Genomic DNA, 13,101 nt, shown 5'->3' on the forward strand with positions numbered 1-13,101 from the left:
CAGAATATCTATTTTTTCTGAGGACATTTAGTTACCATCTGGAATGTTATGTAGTGGGTTCAGTAGAGAATTGCAATGACACCCTGTAACCTGATCTTATGTTGTAAGATTTGGCATGTGAATCAAAACCAAAAAGGTACTCCAGATCTATTATCTCTAAAATACTAGATTATTTCAGGTGACAACAGAGTCTTTGGGAGTAGGCCATGCTTTTCCTCAAACAAAAATTCCCTTGGCATCTAGGTAAGAGTAGCCCAGAACTCTTTTAAATCATAGTTGTCCTGTGAATTGACAAAGGATTCTACTCCAGGACACTTAGTTAATATACTGAATTAATCTAGAGCCAGAAACAATGTGTTGCCTTCACAAACTCATATTCTGTTTTAATAAGGTCCCCTAAAGGTACAAAGATCTAACTAAAAGGATTATTTAATGGTGTGAAGCACAAACAGAATGTTGGACCAATAGAGACAGTTGTTTTTGTACCTGGTCGCATTTCAGTAACCTCAAATTGCTTCATGTTCTTGGATACTACCACTGAGCCATTTTCATTTTTGAGTTTCTTGTGCCATAACCAGAGCTTGAAAACTGTAGTTCAAAGCAAAATGGAAAATACATTAGAATCTCATCTTTACCAGTTCTGTGGCTTAAGGTAATGTATTTAACTTCTCTGAGCCTCAGTTTAATTTATAAAATGGGAACAGTAATATGTATTTTGTAGGATTACTGTGAGAATTAATAACATAAAGAATAACTAACAGTGTCTGGCATATAGTAGGTATACAACTATTACTGTAATGTTACGTGATTTTTTCTGTATCATACTGAATGAAGTCATATTAGAACACTTAATATTAGTTGTAAAATACCTAAAATATCACACTAACAATCATAACTTCCAGTGACATGATAAAATCAAAAGATACAATTACTGCCTTGGCTGGTGTGGCTCAATTGTTTGGAGTGTCCTCCCATGCACGGAAAGGTTGCTGGTTCAATCCCTGGTGGGGGTGAGTACTGGAGGGCCACTGGTTGATGTTTCTCTTATGCATGGATCTCTCTCTCTTTCACTCCCTCCTTCCCTCTCCTTTACCCTCTCTCTAAAATCAGTAAAACATATCCTCAGCTGAGGATTAAAAAAAAAAAAAAGATACGATTACTGTTGTCATTAATATGATCTTTAATAAATGGAATAATGCACCATTTACAGCAAGCCTTTTTTAAACCTAAAGAACTGTCTTAAAATCTCCTTCTCCAATGTATCTGTATCAATACAACCTTTTTATTTAGGTTTATATATAGCAAAGCATTTACTTACAATTATTCATAGAAAACTCTTTAGTGGCTTAATGTCAGCTTTCATAGTGGCATCCATAGATAATACAAAAGAAAAGTGATTTGCTTTATTTCATACACTGATCCATCAAACACAACTTATACAGCATAGCAAGGTCTCAGACAGCTTATACAAAAGCAAAATAACTGAACTGATTCACAAATTCATATATGATGTTCTATCTGTAATGTAAGAGCAAAACACACCAACAAAAGATACCCGTTAACAAGAAAGATGGTTCTGAGGAATTGACAATATTTTTCAGCCTTTCTTATTCCAGAAAAGCATCCTCAGAAATGAATACTCTGTAGCTTGTTTCTCCTGTCTACTCAGAAAAAAGCATAGTAGCTACATATCTCCATGTTTCAGCTACAACACCCTACATTAGTGTATTATACAATTATCCCCTTATCTTCATCTGAAAAATTACCAACAGAAAATTAAGGATGATTCCAGCTTATACAAACACTTATACAATATAATCTCCATGACAACAAGGCATACAAAACTGTTTAAATAAATAAATGTGACCAGTAAAAGAAAAGCCACAGAAGCCAAGCAATCCAATGTTAAACCAGAACTTATCTTTGAATTGCATCTTTTAGTAATTTAGTTTTCTTATTAAGTTTCTTTAAAAATGCTTTCCTACCATACTTACAAGAATTGGTAATAAGGTGGAGAGCCTGAGACAAGAGACTGGTTACAAATAACTTCACTGCTAGGATTTTAAGTGTACATCATAAAAATTTGGAGCTTGAACTTAACTGATTTAAAGAAAAATTCCATTTGGACCTAACAATAGGTTACCATAGGTTACCTTCTCAAAATCACCCAAGCTATTACTGAAGCTATAAAGTCTTTAGTTCACTTTTATAACACAGTTTTATACTGTTTACCTCCTGAAAAAATGTTTTATCTCAGAGGAACTATGTTACTAAGTTCTCCCATTAAAAAATAATATAAAATAAAATAATTTGTCACATCATGATAACCATTTGACCAAAGGACATTAGTTTGAAGACGATGCTTCAACTCTAGACATTTATGTAGTCAACTAGTTGAACTGTTTCCATTTCTCTTCAGTAATTATAGAATTGGGCACATTTTATGATTAATGAAATCTGATATTGTCTATATGTAAATTAAGTCAAATCATAAGATGAAACATTAAATGAATTGTGTGTACAACAAACATTTTAAATATTCAACTGGATCTAATTGCTTGTTTACTACCAATTGAAATTTTGCAATGTGCAGAGGGATGAAAGGGCCCTGAGTTTTTAAGTAATATTATGTCTATAGAGTGAGTCTAAACATGAAGATGTTTCTAAAATCTAAACCCACATTATCTTTTAAAACAAAACAAAAAACAACCTCAAGTTGTAGTTTAAAAGTTATTTGCTTTAAAAATCACTCATAAACTGGATACCCTAACGACATGATTTATTTCTAAAGATTCCTCCTCTCTTACCCAGATTTTAAAATCTGGGTTTCAAGTTAAGTTTAAAAAATGACTGTCACATGCTTCATAGTACTACTACGAACATCACAGTAATAACGGAATTGGAATTTTCAAGACATGATAGATTTATTTGGGGCATAATTTTAATACACAGCATACATTCTTAAGTATTTACTTTCAAATCTATCAGCCATGAGATAAAATCCTAAATTTTACATGCACACACACTCAATTTAACCAGTCACTTAAAAGTTAAATGAAAGTTATTGTCTAGTCTATGTTGCAAAACAATGGTAAATATTTCAAAAATGGTCTGCAAAAATGTTCATAGATAATACCTGATATTGTAGGGTTTGCTTTTGAAACTTAAGGTTGCACTTTGTTTCTTAATATTTGATACAAAGAAATATGTAAAACATATGTTTTGTGTGGCTCAATCATAAGGCTAAGCTTGCTGTAATAGAGGTTAGAATTTTTTAATGGCAAATTATATACAATTCTGTATGCATTAGTTGTAACTAATTAGAATATAAAATCATAAAACTCAGCAACTGAGAAAATGTTAGATACAAAACTTGAACTCAGTGATTTTCTGACAATCTGATGGCTGGATCCATTGTCAAATGGTAACATCTTAATTCTCAATTCTATCCTATTGAACTATCTAGAGTAATGAACTTGAATATAACAAAATATAATTTTAGGTGTTCTTAAATATAAATAGTTATTGAAATAGGACTGAGGATAAAATGCTAAAGAAACTAAAGCAATTTTGTCTGAAAAACTAAGACTTAGGTGTTAAATGAGATGCCTGAAGCATATTGAAGAATAACAATGTTGAAGAAGATAACCAACATTTTTTTTTAACTACTGGATAAGAAAAATGGATAAAAAATAAAAACAGGAGATAAGCAGAATATATATATATATTTTTAAAAAAACCTTTCCTGACACAGATCACAAGTCAGATAACCAAGGGATAGAGTCAGTCAGATACAAACTAAGGTGACTGAAGGAAAGCAATGTGTCGGCGCACCAGAGGGCCCTGGGCCTTCCTTCCTCAATGTAAGTTTAATCCGGGAACCTACAGAAAAACCTTCTTTTGATAGTAACATTTGCGTAACTAGCTCAAACTGTGATTTGCCAGATTTACTAAAGTATATGTAGGAGCAGGTCACGCAAGGTACTTTTGGCCGAAGTTTGCATAGTTCAGAATCTAAAAGTTAAAATGCAATTTTACCTGCTGAAGAGCAAATTGACAGTAAAAGGTATGAATTTTTAGAAACATCCTAGTCTGAAAAAGACTCCTGGGGCGTACGTAGGACTGTTACGTGATTTCTAGAGTCACTGATCTGGACAATCAACTAATGTTGATTGTAACTTTAAGGAGTCAGCTTGGAAGAGAAATTATTATATAAAGCAATCTGTGAATAGTTATGTAATAACCTGCATTTAACTGGTAATAAGTTCAACATAAATTTATAAAATGTATAGAAATGTAAGTAATCTCAAGTTCTAAAATCTAACTACCTCCAATGAAATATTCATCTCCATAAATATGAGAAAACACCAAAAAGTTTATTGAAATATTTTTCCATTTTAAGTGACTTTGAAAAGAGGTTTACAGGGAATGGAAAGTTCAGTAAAGAGCTGAAGCCTACCAGGTATTTCATTTGGCTATAGAATCTAAATTTTAAAATCTTTTAAAGAAAATACTTCCCAAATTTTGTGATAATTCCCACTGAAACACGTACTTTACGTGTTCCTACCTTTTTTTAATTGTTTTCACATCCAGAACCAACATACATTTTCTGGAACATGTGGCTACATGTAAGAAAACTATACAAATTGCTTTATTAGGACATTATCCTTGTATCCTTCCTACATCCCCCTTAACTCGTTTTCTGGATTAGTAACATTTTCCAAAGTCACTAAAAGCAGAAATTTTCAAGGTGGAGTCAAAGAGTTGATAAGACTAAAAGTCTATGTTAAATCAACTTCTCCAAATCAAGTATGGAATCAATCTATGAAAAAGTGTCTGTTCCCATAAGCCATCTTTACTTTTCCCTTAAATTTTACTTTACCTTAGTTCTTCAATATAAAGATGTTAGGAGTGAAGTGATTTGAAGATTCATGATGGCAGAGGTGGGATTGAATTTTGTCTTGAATTAGTAATTACTTCTCAAGCACAATCAACATAGGTATGTCCACACGTCGTCTTATGGTTGCCTGACTTTTAAAGTCATTAAGGTATCTGGGTTTGGCTTATATATAAGCCATAATGACTAATTTCTTACAAAATGTCAGGACATTATACATCCTGTCATAGTGTGTAGGCAATACGGTATGGATGAGAGATGTGGAGACAGGAAAACCTAAGTTAAAATCCATCTTTGCCTATTACTAGGTGTGGACCTTGGGCAAATTACTTAGTTTCTCCTAGCTTCATTCAGCTTACTCATCTGTAAAGGGGATATATTAACTGTAATTCTTATATAGTTGCTATGAGGACTAAAAGAGATGGTGTATGTATATCCCAACATTCAGTCTACAACAAACGGCCAATTAGTTTTATTTCACTCCTGCACCTTCCCAAAACTTTTTACACTGATATCAGGGTTTCCCCCCAATTATACATTTTTAAAGAGGGACCACTTTTAAGAATTATAATTAAGTCATTTTTGACTAAACACAATTCAAATCAGGTTCTTTCAATGGCTTAGTTCTGACATATAATAACAATAGTTAAGGGAATTAATATTATTCTTTAATTACCTATTATAATGTTTTTAAGACTGTAATACTATCCTGCAAATGAATTTAATATTTTTTCATTAACAGCCTTTAATTCAAAAGGAATCAAATGTTTTTATACATGCAAAGTATTGTGATAGCAGTTAAATATTAGCTTTAAGACACCTTTAATATTAGATGAAAAAAATTGGCAAACAGGCATTTTAAGTAATTTTGTTTGCTTGTATATTATAAATAGATCCTAAAAGTAAATGAGTCTGATGTACAATTTAATTTAAAATTTATTAAAATGACCTACACTTTCTACTTTTTCAGGAGTCTATTAAACTGGGGAAAGGAAATTATTTGTTTTAAACATCATGGAAAATGGGAAACTATAGGAGTTTTTTTTAATTTGGTATGTTAACTTTTAAAAGTATTTTATTACTAAGTATCAAAAAATGCTGAAAAACAATCAACTTGCTTGAGCACAAAGTACAGTATAATGTAGGATAACTCTTCTTCTGTCAGGAAAAAATCAGTCAGACCTCACATGGTCACTTACCTACCCTCCAACTGAAGAAGGACTATCGTTTATTTTTATTCAAAGATGTCCTACAAATGTTTGAAAATAATGCCCTGAAACACAATTGAAAGACATTTAAAGGCAAGGGAACGAAGTAAAATTTCCTGGGAAAGATATAATTTGTTACATTATAAAAGACTAACTGGATGAAAAATACTTTATGCCGTAAGACTGAAAAATATGTTAAGGGTCTGAATCAAGATAAGGGCCATTAAAACACAAAAGGTGGAAATCCTGGGCACTAGTAAAAGAATCTTCATTCTAAGAATTCAAAACTGTGCTCAGCCATCTAGCTGAATAAATGTTAAGTGCTGTAACACCCAACTCAAGACCATCGCAGATGGCAAACAAGAAAAGGCTTAGATACAAGTCAAGTGTTTTGGAAATTTGATATAAGTCAAATTGGGAAATTTAGGTTGTTTTTAGCTAAATAATGAAGACAGAGGAATCTGAATGAGAAAATATTGTTCAGAATTTTTGTTTGTCTCTTAGCTTTTTATCTCCCAGAGAAATCACAGAATTTAATTAGATAATAAGTACTAAGTACTCTGAGAATCTGTAAAAAATAAGTGAGATCATCGCTGTTTGCAAATTGATAGAAAAGAATTTGTGCTTATAAAAAACAGTCCCTTATTTGACATAAAGTGCTTTATTTTTTAAAATGTGGAGGTTGTTGTTTTAGAAATGATTATGAGTAATGAAGAGGCAAAAGAAACTTTAAAAACAATATGACTTGGATACATAACATGTTATCACTAAAAGGTATATTCTGAATATAATGTAAATAAATGCTGTTCACATATCAAAAATCATGTGAAAAATTGGCAAAAGGAGAATTTATGAAAATAGGATTAGTGAAAAAAACACACACCCAGTTTTGAAAAGAGAGAGGGAAGTCTCAGTCTGCTCAGAGATGACAGGTTTGGCAGCAGCCCTTCCTTCCACCGGGATTTGGCATGCCAGTCAAACAATTTTTTTCCACACAGTGTGACAGGTCATGGGGAGAGGAGAGGAATCTTTTTCAGACAGTCATCGGGCTTTGCTTGTGAAGAGGATAAAAAGACACTGTAGGTTCAAAACTAGGAATTACTTTTGAAGTTATTTTAATCAGGAAATGTAATTTTATTTGAGTCAAAGGTGGCCTATTTAGAGAATAAAGGATATAACACTATATTGTCTTAACCATCTACCTACTTAAAAATTCCATATAAGTATAGCTCTATAAGTTTTCTGATAAAAATGTGCTTCTTAAATAAATGAAAATGGAACATACCATACATATAAAAATAAAATAAAATGGAAAAAGGCTAATATTAGGACATCTTCTACTTTGTTCTATGCTCTCTTATGAACTTCTAAAACCAGAACCAAATACATTTGTTAAAATGCCTGGAAGGAAACATTTAGGATTTGGAAGGTTAAAAGAAATAGCATTTCAAATTAGGTTTTGGTTGTTCCTTCTTTAGAGCCCTTTGAGACAATGTTTCTGCATTTTCCACAAGGAGAGAGAAAGCAAAAAGTCAGGTAGTTGCTTTCTCTTCTGCAAAATTCACTGTCATAAAACAAACCTGACAAAAGTTGGGGGAAGAAAAATGTTCATATTATGGAAGAATGTGTGCTCTGTTAGGAAGAGAGCTTACAAGAAAGCTTATTTGTGGCTACGGACTATTGCACATTCAAACAAAACACAAGAGAAAAGAATGTCCAACAGATAATATGTTAGGAACGGATCAACATATAAAATAAACTAGCTTGTGCCCAGAAATAAAACATGGATACCGGACACCACTGAAGTCAAATCTGTCTTAATCTGCTTCTGTTTTAATGACCTTTAGAAACTGTTTCAAACTGATTATCAGCAATACATTGTTTTTGCTTTTTTTTCTTAAAAAAATATTTTGAGACCACTTTTGATACACACACATATAATTCTGTGGTCATAACAGACAAATATAACTTTAGTGAGACTAAACAAAAGTGCAAAACTTAAAAAAACGAAATTAAAAAATATGGAAGCATAAGCTAAATTTTCTGCATAGCTGAAATCTATTTAAAGCAAGTCCTGTTGCAGGGGTGGGGTACTGACAGGAGGATAAAGCAGTTTTTAAAAAACGTCTTCTGCAGGTTTAAATGATGCGAAAAATAATTTCACTCCATAGGCTTGAAAACATTTCACAGACAGTTCATTCCTACATCTTTAGACACCATGGTGGTGGCAGCGCCTCCGTCTGCAAGGTAAACGGTGGTGCTAGATTTGGAATGGGCTGCCCTGTCACTGCCATTGTTGTTGACCTCACAGTCCAGCTGTTCAGTGGAGATAACCCAGGTGGAGGGGCGCCACCGCTTAAGAGAATACGGAGTTTTCACACGTTTCTTGATCTTTTCACCAGATCCTGATTTGCCATCTTGTGTTGACTCACCTACTAAAAATAAAAGTACAGAAAAATGAACTATATATAAAGAAAGTACTAAAAAAGTAAAAACTTAGAGTTGCAATTCAAGAAGAGATCAAACTAATGTCTACAGGAGGTGCTAATAGACATTTCTTAAAGTTGATGACTCCAGGCAGTATTTTTCGAGGCAAACCTTAAATTATTTTTGAGGCTCTTTAATCCTAATGTTTTTATAACTGAATTATTCTATAGGACAAGGAAGAAAATATTTAAAAACCACTAAAAGCAAAAAGAGGAGAAAATGCAAAGTTCTTAGCTGCATTCTCAAATCCTTTGGTTACTGGTATCAATCCTAACTTAGCAAAATGCATTTAATCATTCTATTTAATGTTCAAAGTGAATCAAAAGGTAAAGGCACTGGCAAATGAGAGTTTACAGAAGAATGACAGAAATCCTAGAATACAAATTTTCTAGTAATTCCCCATACATGACAAAACATTTTACTGACATGGAGCCCTGCCATAGGTCAAGTGTTCTACAATAGAAACCACTCAAGCACGGGCTAGATTCTACTGATTGATTTTTGAGAGCTAAATCCCTTTCAGCCCATTTTGTAGTCTTTGACAACCATAAAATATGACTTTGTTTTTCTTCGTAAGTGCTGTCTGTCTAAAAGAGAAATTATTTTGTAAATGATGACTGTTAAAGATTTTGGTGAGCTCTCTTGTTTTGTGTTATAATCCTTTTAGGGCCAGAAACTAAGTATCAAGTTGTTTAAGTTATTTATTTAAATTGTTAGGGGGCCCATAGCACAATGCTGTGGGCATGTGGGAGACTCAATACATAACTCTTAAAAAAAATGACACTAAAAAACCAAGAGCAACTTTATAGTGACTTTTCTGAATTCTCTCTGGACTTTTAAGATTTTTTAAGTCAGATGAAATCTAAATGTGTATATAATAGATATTAATATGCTCAACAAACTTTCAAAAGTTGTACTGGCATCATTTTACTTGGAGGTTTTAAACTGATATTTATTTAATCTTAATCATTCACAGCAAATATGAGTTGCATTATAAACTAGTAGCTACTTAAGACACATATTGAATTGGTAATTATTCTATTGTGACACTGATTTTTTAATTATCAAGAACAAAAAAATTTTTTTCTTTAGAATAGTCTAATTACTTTTTAGGTCCAGCCAAATGGCTTATTTTATTTCTGAAAGTACAAAACTAGATAATTGTTAGTTGAAACACAATCTGATTCTAAGTAGTTACTTAAATGGTCCCAAAAGACAAGCAGGAGAGATTACACAACCCCCTCACTTACATTGCAAACCGCTGCCATCAAGGATATTTGTGGCTGAAAGATCTAAAGAATTAGGCCTCTGTGCTCTTCTGGGTTTTGATGGTCCAGGGTCTACTACTGTGCTTGGAACACCCTGTGTAAGAACATCTTGCTCTAAACATGGATTACTGTTGTTGTTATTGGAATTAGTTCGGCCACCTTCCAGCGGCCGTTCCCTCCTGTCCACAAGACGATCCAGAACACTTTCATCATGGCCAGCCTGCTGCTCTCGCCTCAGTAAAGGTTCATGCTCATCAGGACTGGAATTAATATTCAGCCTGGTGTCCTCACCAATAAACTGATTCTGCAGCATTTCTTGGGCCCTGTGTGCCACTGTGTTGGCTGTCTGGCCAGATGGTATTGCCCCATTCGCATGCTGAGCAGTGGCAGCATGGGAGTTAACGTTGTGATTTCTACCTGCCACCCCATTCATGGTCACCGTAACCACATGAGGTTCTACAGCATTGATGGTGTTCATCTTGGCAACTCCAGTTTCTACTTGTTTCAAGTTTGATTTGTGCTTGCTGCCAAATTTCAGCCGGGGCTCCTTTGTTGAATTTTTGGTGTTTAAAGGCAAACTAGTAGGTCTCTTGGGAAGGTTCTGTTGCTTGGGGAGAGGATAGAGCTGAGCAGGTGGGACATCAGGAATCAAACATGCTTGGCCATTGGCAGCCTGGGTGAAATCCTGCTGCCCGGTGACTTCCACTGCAAGCTTTATTAGCGGGTAAAGCAGGCTAGAGCTGGTACTGCTCAGTGGGTCTGGCCCACTGAACTGCTTAAGAGAATGCTCCATGAGATTCTCATCAGAACTTTCTTTGAGGTTCTTATCAACTTCTTTAGGGTCTAGCTTGTTGGTCTCCAAGTCTTCTTCTGTCAACTGTAAGCAGACAGGGGTTGGCCCAATTGGCTGTGAAACATTGGTGGCATGAAGATTTGTTTCATCTGAGTATGGCATCTCCGATATAGTGGTCATGCCAGTGCTTGGAGTGAGGCCAGTGGTGTTGGTGGTGGTTGTGTTGGTGGACAGGCTGGTGACACTTGTTTCAGGGCTGGGAATTCGAGCTTGTGCTTGCTGTCGTTCGTAGTTAATTGAGTTTCGGTTCTTTTCCCCAGTGGTCAAAGGTGTGCTAGACATCGAATGCTCAGAGGAAATATTCTTCACAATGCTGTCAGTATGATGGATAGAGTCTTCAATGTATGAGGAAGAAGAATAATCTGGATAAGGGCCAATCTTTGGCACACGCCTACTGTGTGACAGGTTGCTTAAACAAAGAAAAAAGTGCCACATTGAGAATGTACATTTATGACAAACTGGTTCTCCACATCTAACGTCTCCGTTTTTAAAGTATAAACTGCTTTTTATTTTATTTCTAACCCACATCATTCTCAAAGTTATTTAAAAATTCTAATCAAATAATCAATTGTCAATAATTTACTAAATGCTTTATATTATTTGAGCCTACTGAAAAACCTATGTGAATCTAGATATGATTTTTATGGGTGTTCATTACTTTGGCTTATAAAATCTCTCCTAGCCCTGGCTGGTTTGGCTCAGTGGATAGAGCATCAACTTGCGGACTGAAGGGTCCTGGGTTCAATTCCAGTCAAGAGCACATGCCTGGGTTGTGGGCTCGGTCCCCAGTTGGGGGCGTGCAAGAGGCAGCCTATCAATGATTCTCTCTCATCATTGATGTTTCTCTCTCTCTCTATCCTTCTCCCTTTCTCTCTGAAATCAATAAAAAATCTTTTAAAAAAATCTCTCCTATAGTTTTAGAACATTACCAAATTATCTTTATGAATTGTATATGTGCACAACAAAGTTTCATGAAAGGAGGAACCATGACATATGTTCCCATTGTGCTATCACAATTCTAGATAGATAGTGGCTATTCTACGAATAGGTTACCAGTTAAGTTCCAATGACCAAACAGCAACAACTAATAGGTTGTTCCAAAATGCTTCTATGAGGAGGCTTAGCCTAGCAATAGAATGTATTCTCTTGGGGTAGACTGAGCCATAACAATGAAAGCCCTAGATCCTAGAGCAGTGATGGCGAACCTTTTGAGCTCGGCATGTCAGCATTTTGAAAAACCCTAACTTAACTCTGGTGCCGTGTCACATATAGAACTTTTTTTTTAATATTTGCAACCATAGTAAAGCAAGGATTTATATTTTTGATATTTATTTTATATATTTAAATGCCATTTAACAAAGAAAAATCAACCAAAAAAATGAGTTCGCATGTCACCTCTGACACGCGTGTCATAGGTTCACCATCACTGTCCTAGAGTATTAATGTGACACTCAGATAAATGATCAAAGATTCAGAAATGTTCTCCAGTTATCAAGGGTTCTTCAGTCATCATCACACCTTGAAAGTGATGGTTCTTGAGCATCACTGTAATATGTGTATGTTATTTAAAATAAAAAACCAGGGGTAGCTTTAACAATAAAAGTATAAACATTGGGAACACTGATACAAGTGTTGTAGGAGAAAAGCAACAGCTAAAGGAGGAAGTGCTACAAAGAAAGACTGATGAGGTTGTGAGGGGAGTGACAGGAAGGGGAGAAGTAAAAAGGTGTTGTACTGAACAAGAAGAGGAAGTCTAGGAGGCATGGAGGGTAAGAGTCAATACAATGAAACCTAGAGTGGAATATGATGGCTTGAACTACAATTTAGGGGAAACTACTTAGAAGGGACAGGGCATGAGAGAACGCATGTAAGGAGTAGAACTAAATGACACAGAAGGCAAAAAAAAAATGGCAAAGCAAAGGGGAGCATCAAGGGTTTCTTCTTACAATTCAAGAAAAGTTCAAAAACACTTAAAAGTAGCTGACTCTTGAGAGAGAGACAAATAGCACACTAGAGCACACAGATAAGACAAAGGTATGGTGAGAAGCAAGCAGATTATCTACCTTTAGGTATGTATAAAGTGAGAAAATGTATACTTAGAATTGCTAGTCTCAACCTTCCTTGACTGACTGATATATAAAGCATAAGGGTTTATATGCTGAAGTTAATTTACCTAATTATAAGTAGTGTAAACCCAATTTGAGGTCTATTCAAATTGCTCTTAAAATTGGAATAGAAAAGAGCACAGAAAATTATTCAAGAATCAAGTGTATTTTTTTATTTATTGATTGCTTTTTTAGAAAGAAGGGGAAGGAAGAGAAGGGAGGAGGGTGAGAGGGAGGGAGGGAAGAAGGGAGGGGATATATATATATATATATATATAGAGAG

At 34.5% G+C, this 13,101-nt stretch overlaps 1 protein-coding gene across 1 annotated transcript in view; it reads right to left on the reverse strand.

Annotated features, from left to right (window-relative positions):
* Positions 1-1,160: 1,160 nt before the first annotated feature.
* The window catches only part of BMPR2 (bone morphogenetic protein receptor type II), a 53,847-nt gene continuing 41,906 nt past the window's right edge, over positions 1,161-13,101 (reverse strand). Inside the window, exons 12-13 of the mRNA XM_015559091.1 lie at positions 9,843-11,122; positions 1,161-8,540 (exon numbers count right to left, since the gene is read on the reverse strand). Coding sequence (XP_015414577.1) covers positions 8,290-8,540; positions 9,843-11,122 — 1,531 coding nt within the window. The 3' untranslated portion in view covers positions 1,161-8,289. The remainder of the gene's footprint in view (positions 8,541-9,842; positions 11,123-13,101) is intronic.

This window comes from Myotis davidii, unplaced genomic scaffold (genome assembly GCF_000327345.1).
Source record: "Myotis davidii unplaced genomic scaffold, ASM32734v1 scaffold914, whole genome shotgun sequence".
Lineage (NCBI taxonomy): Eukaryota > Metazoa > Chordata > Mammalia > Chiroptera > Vespertilionidae > Myotis > Myotis davidii.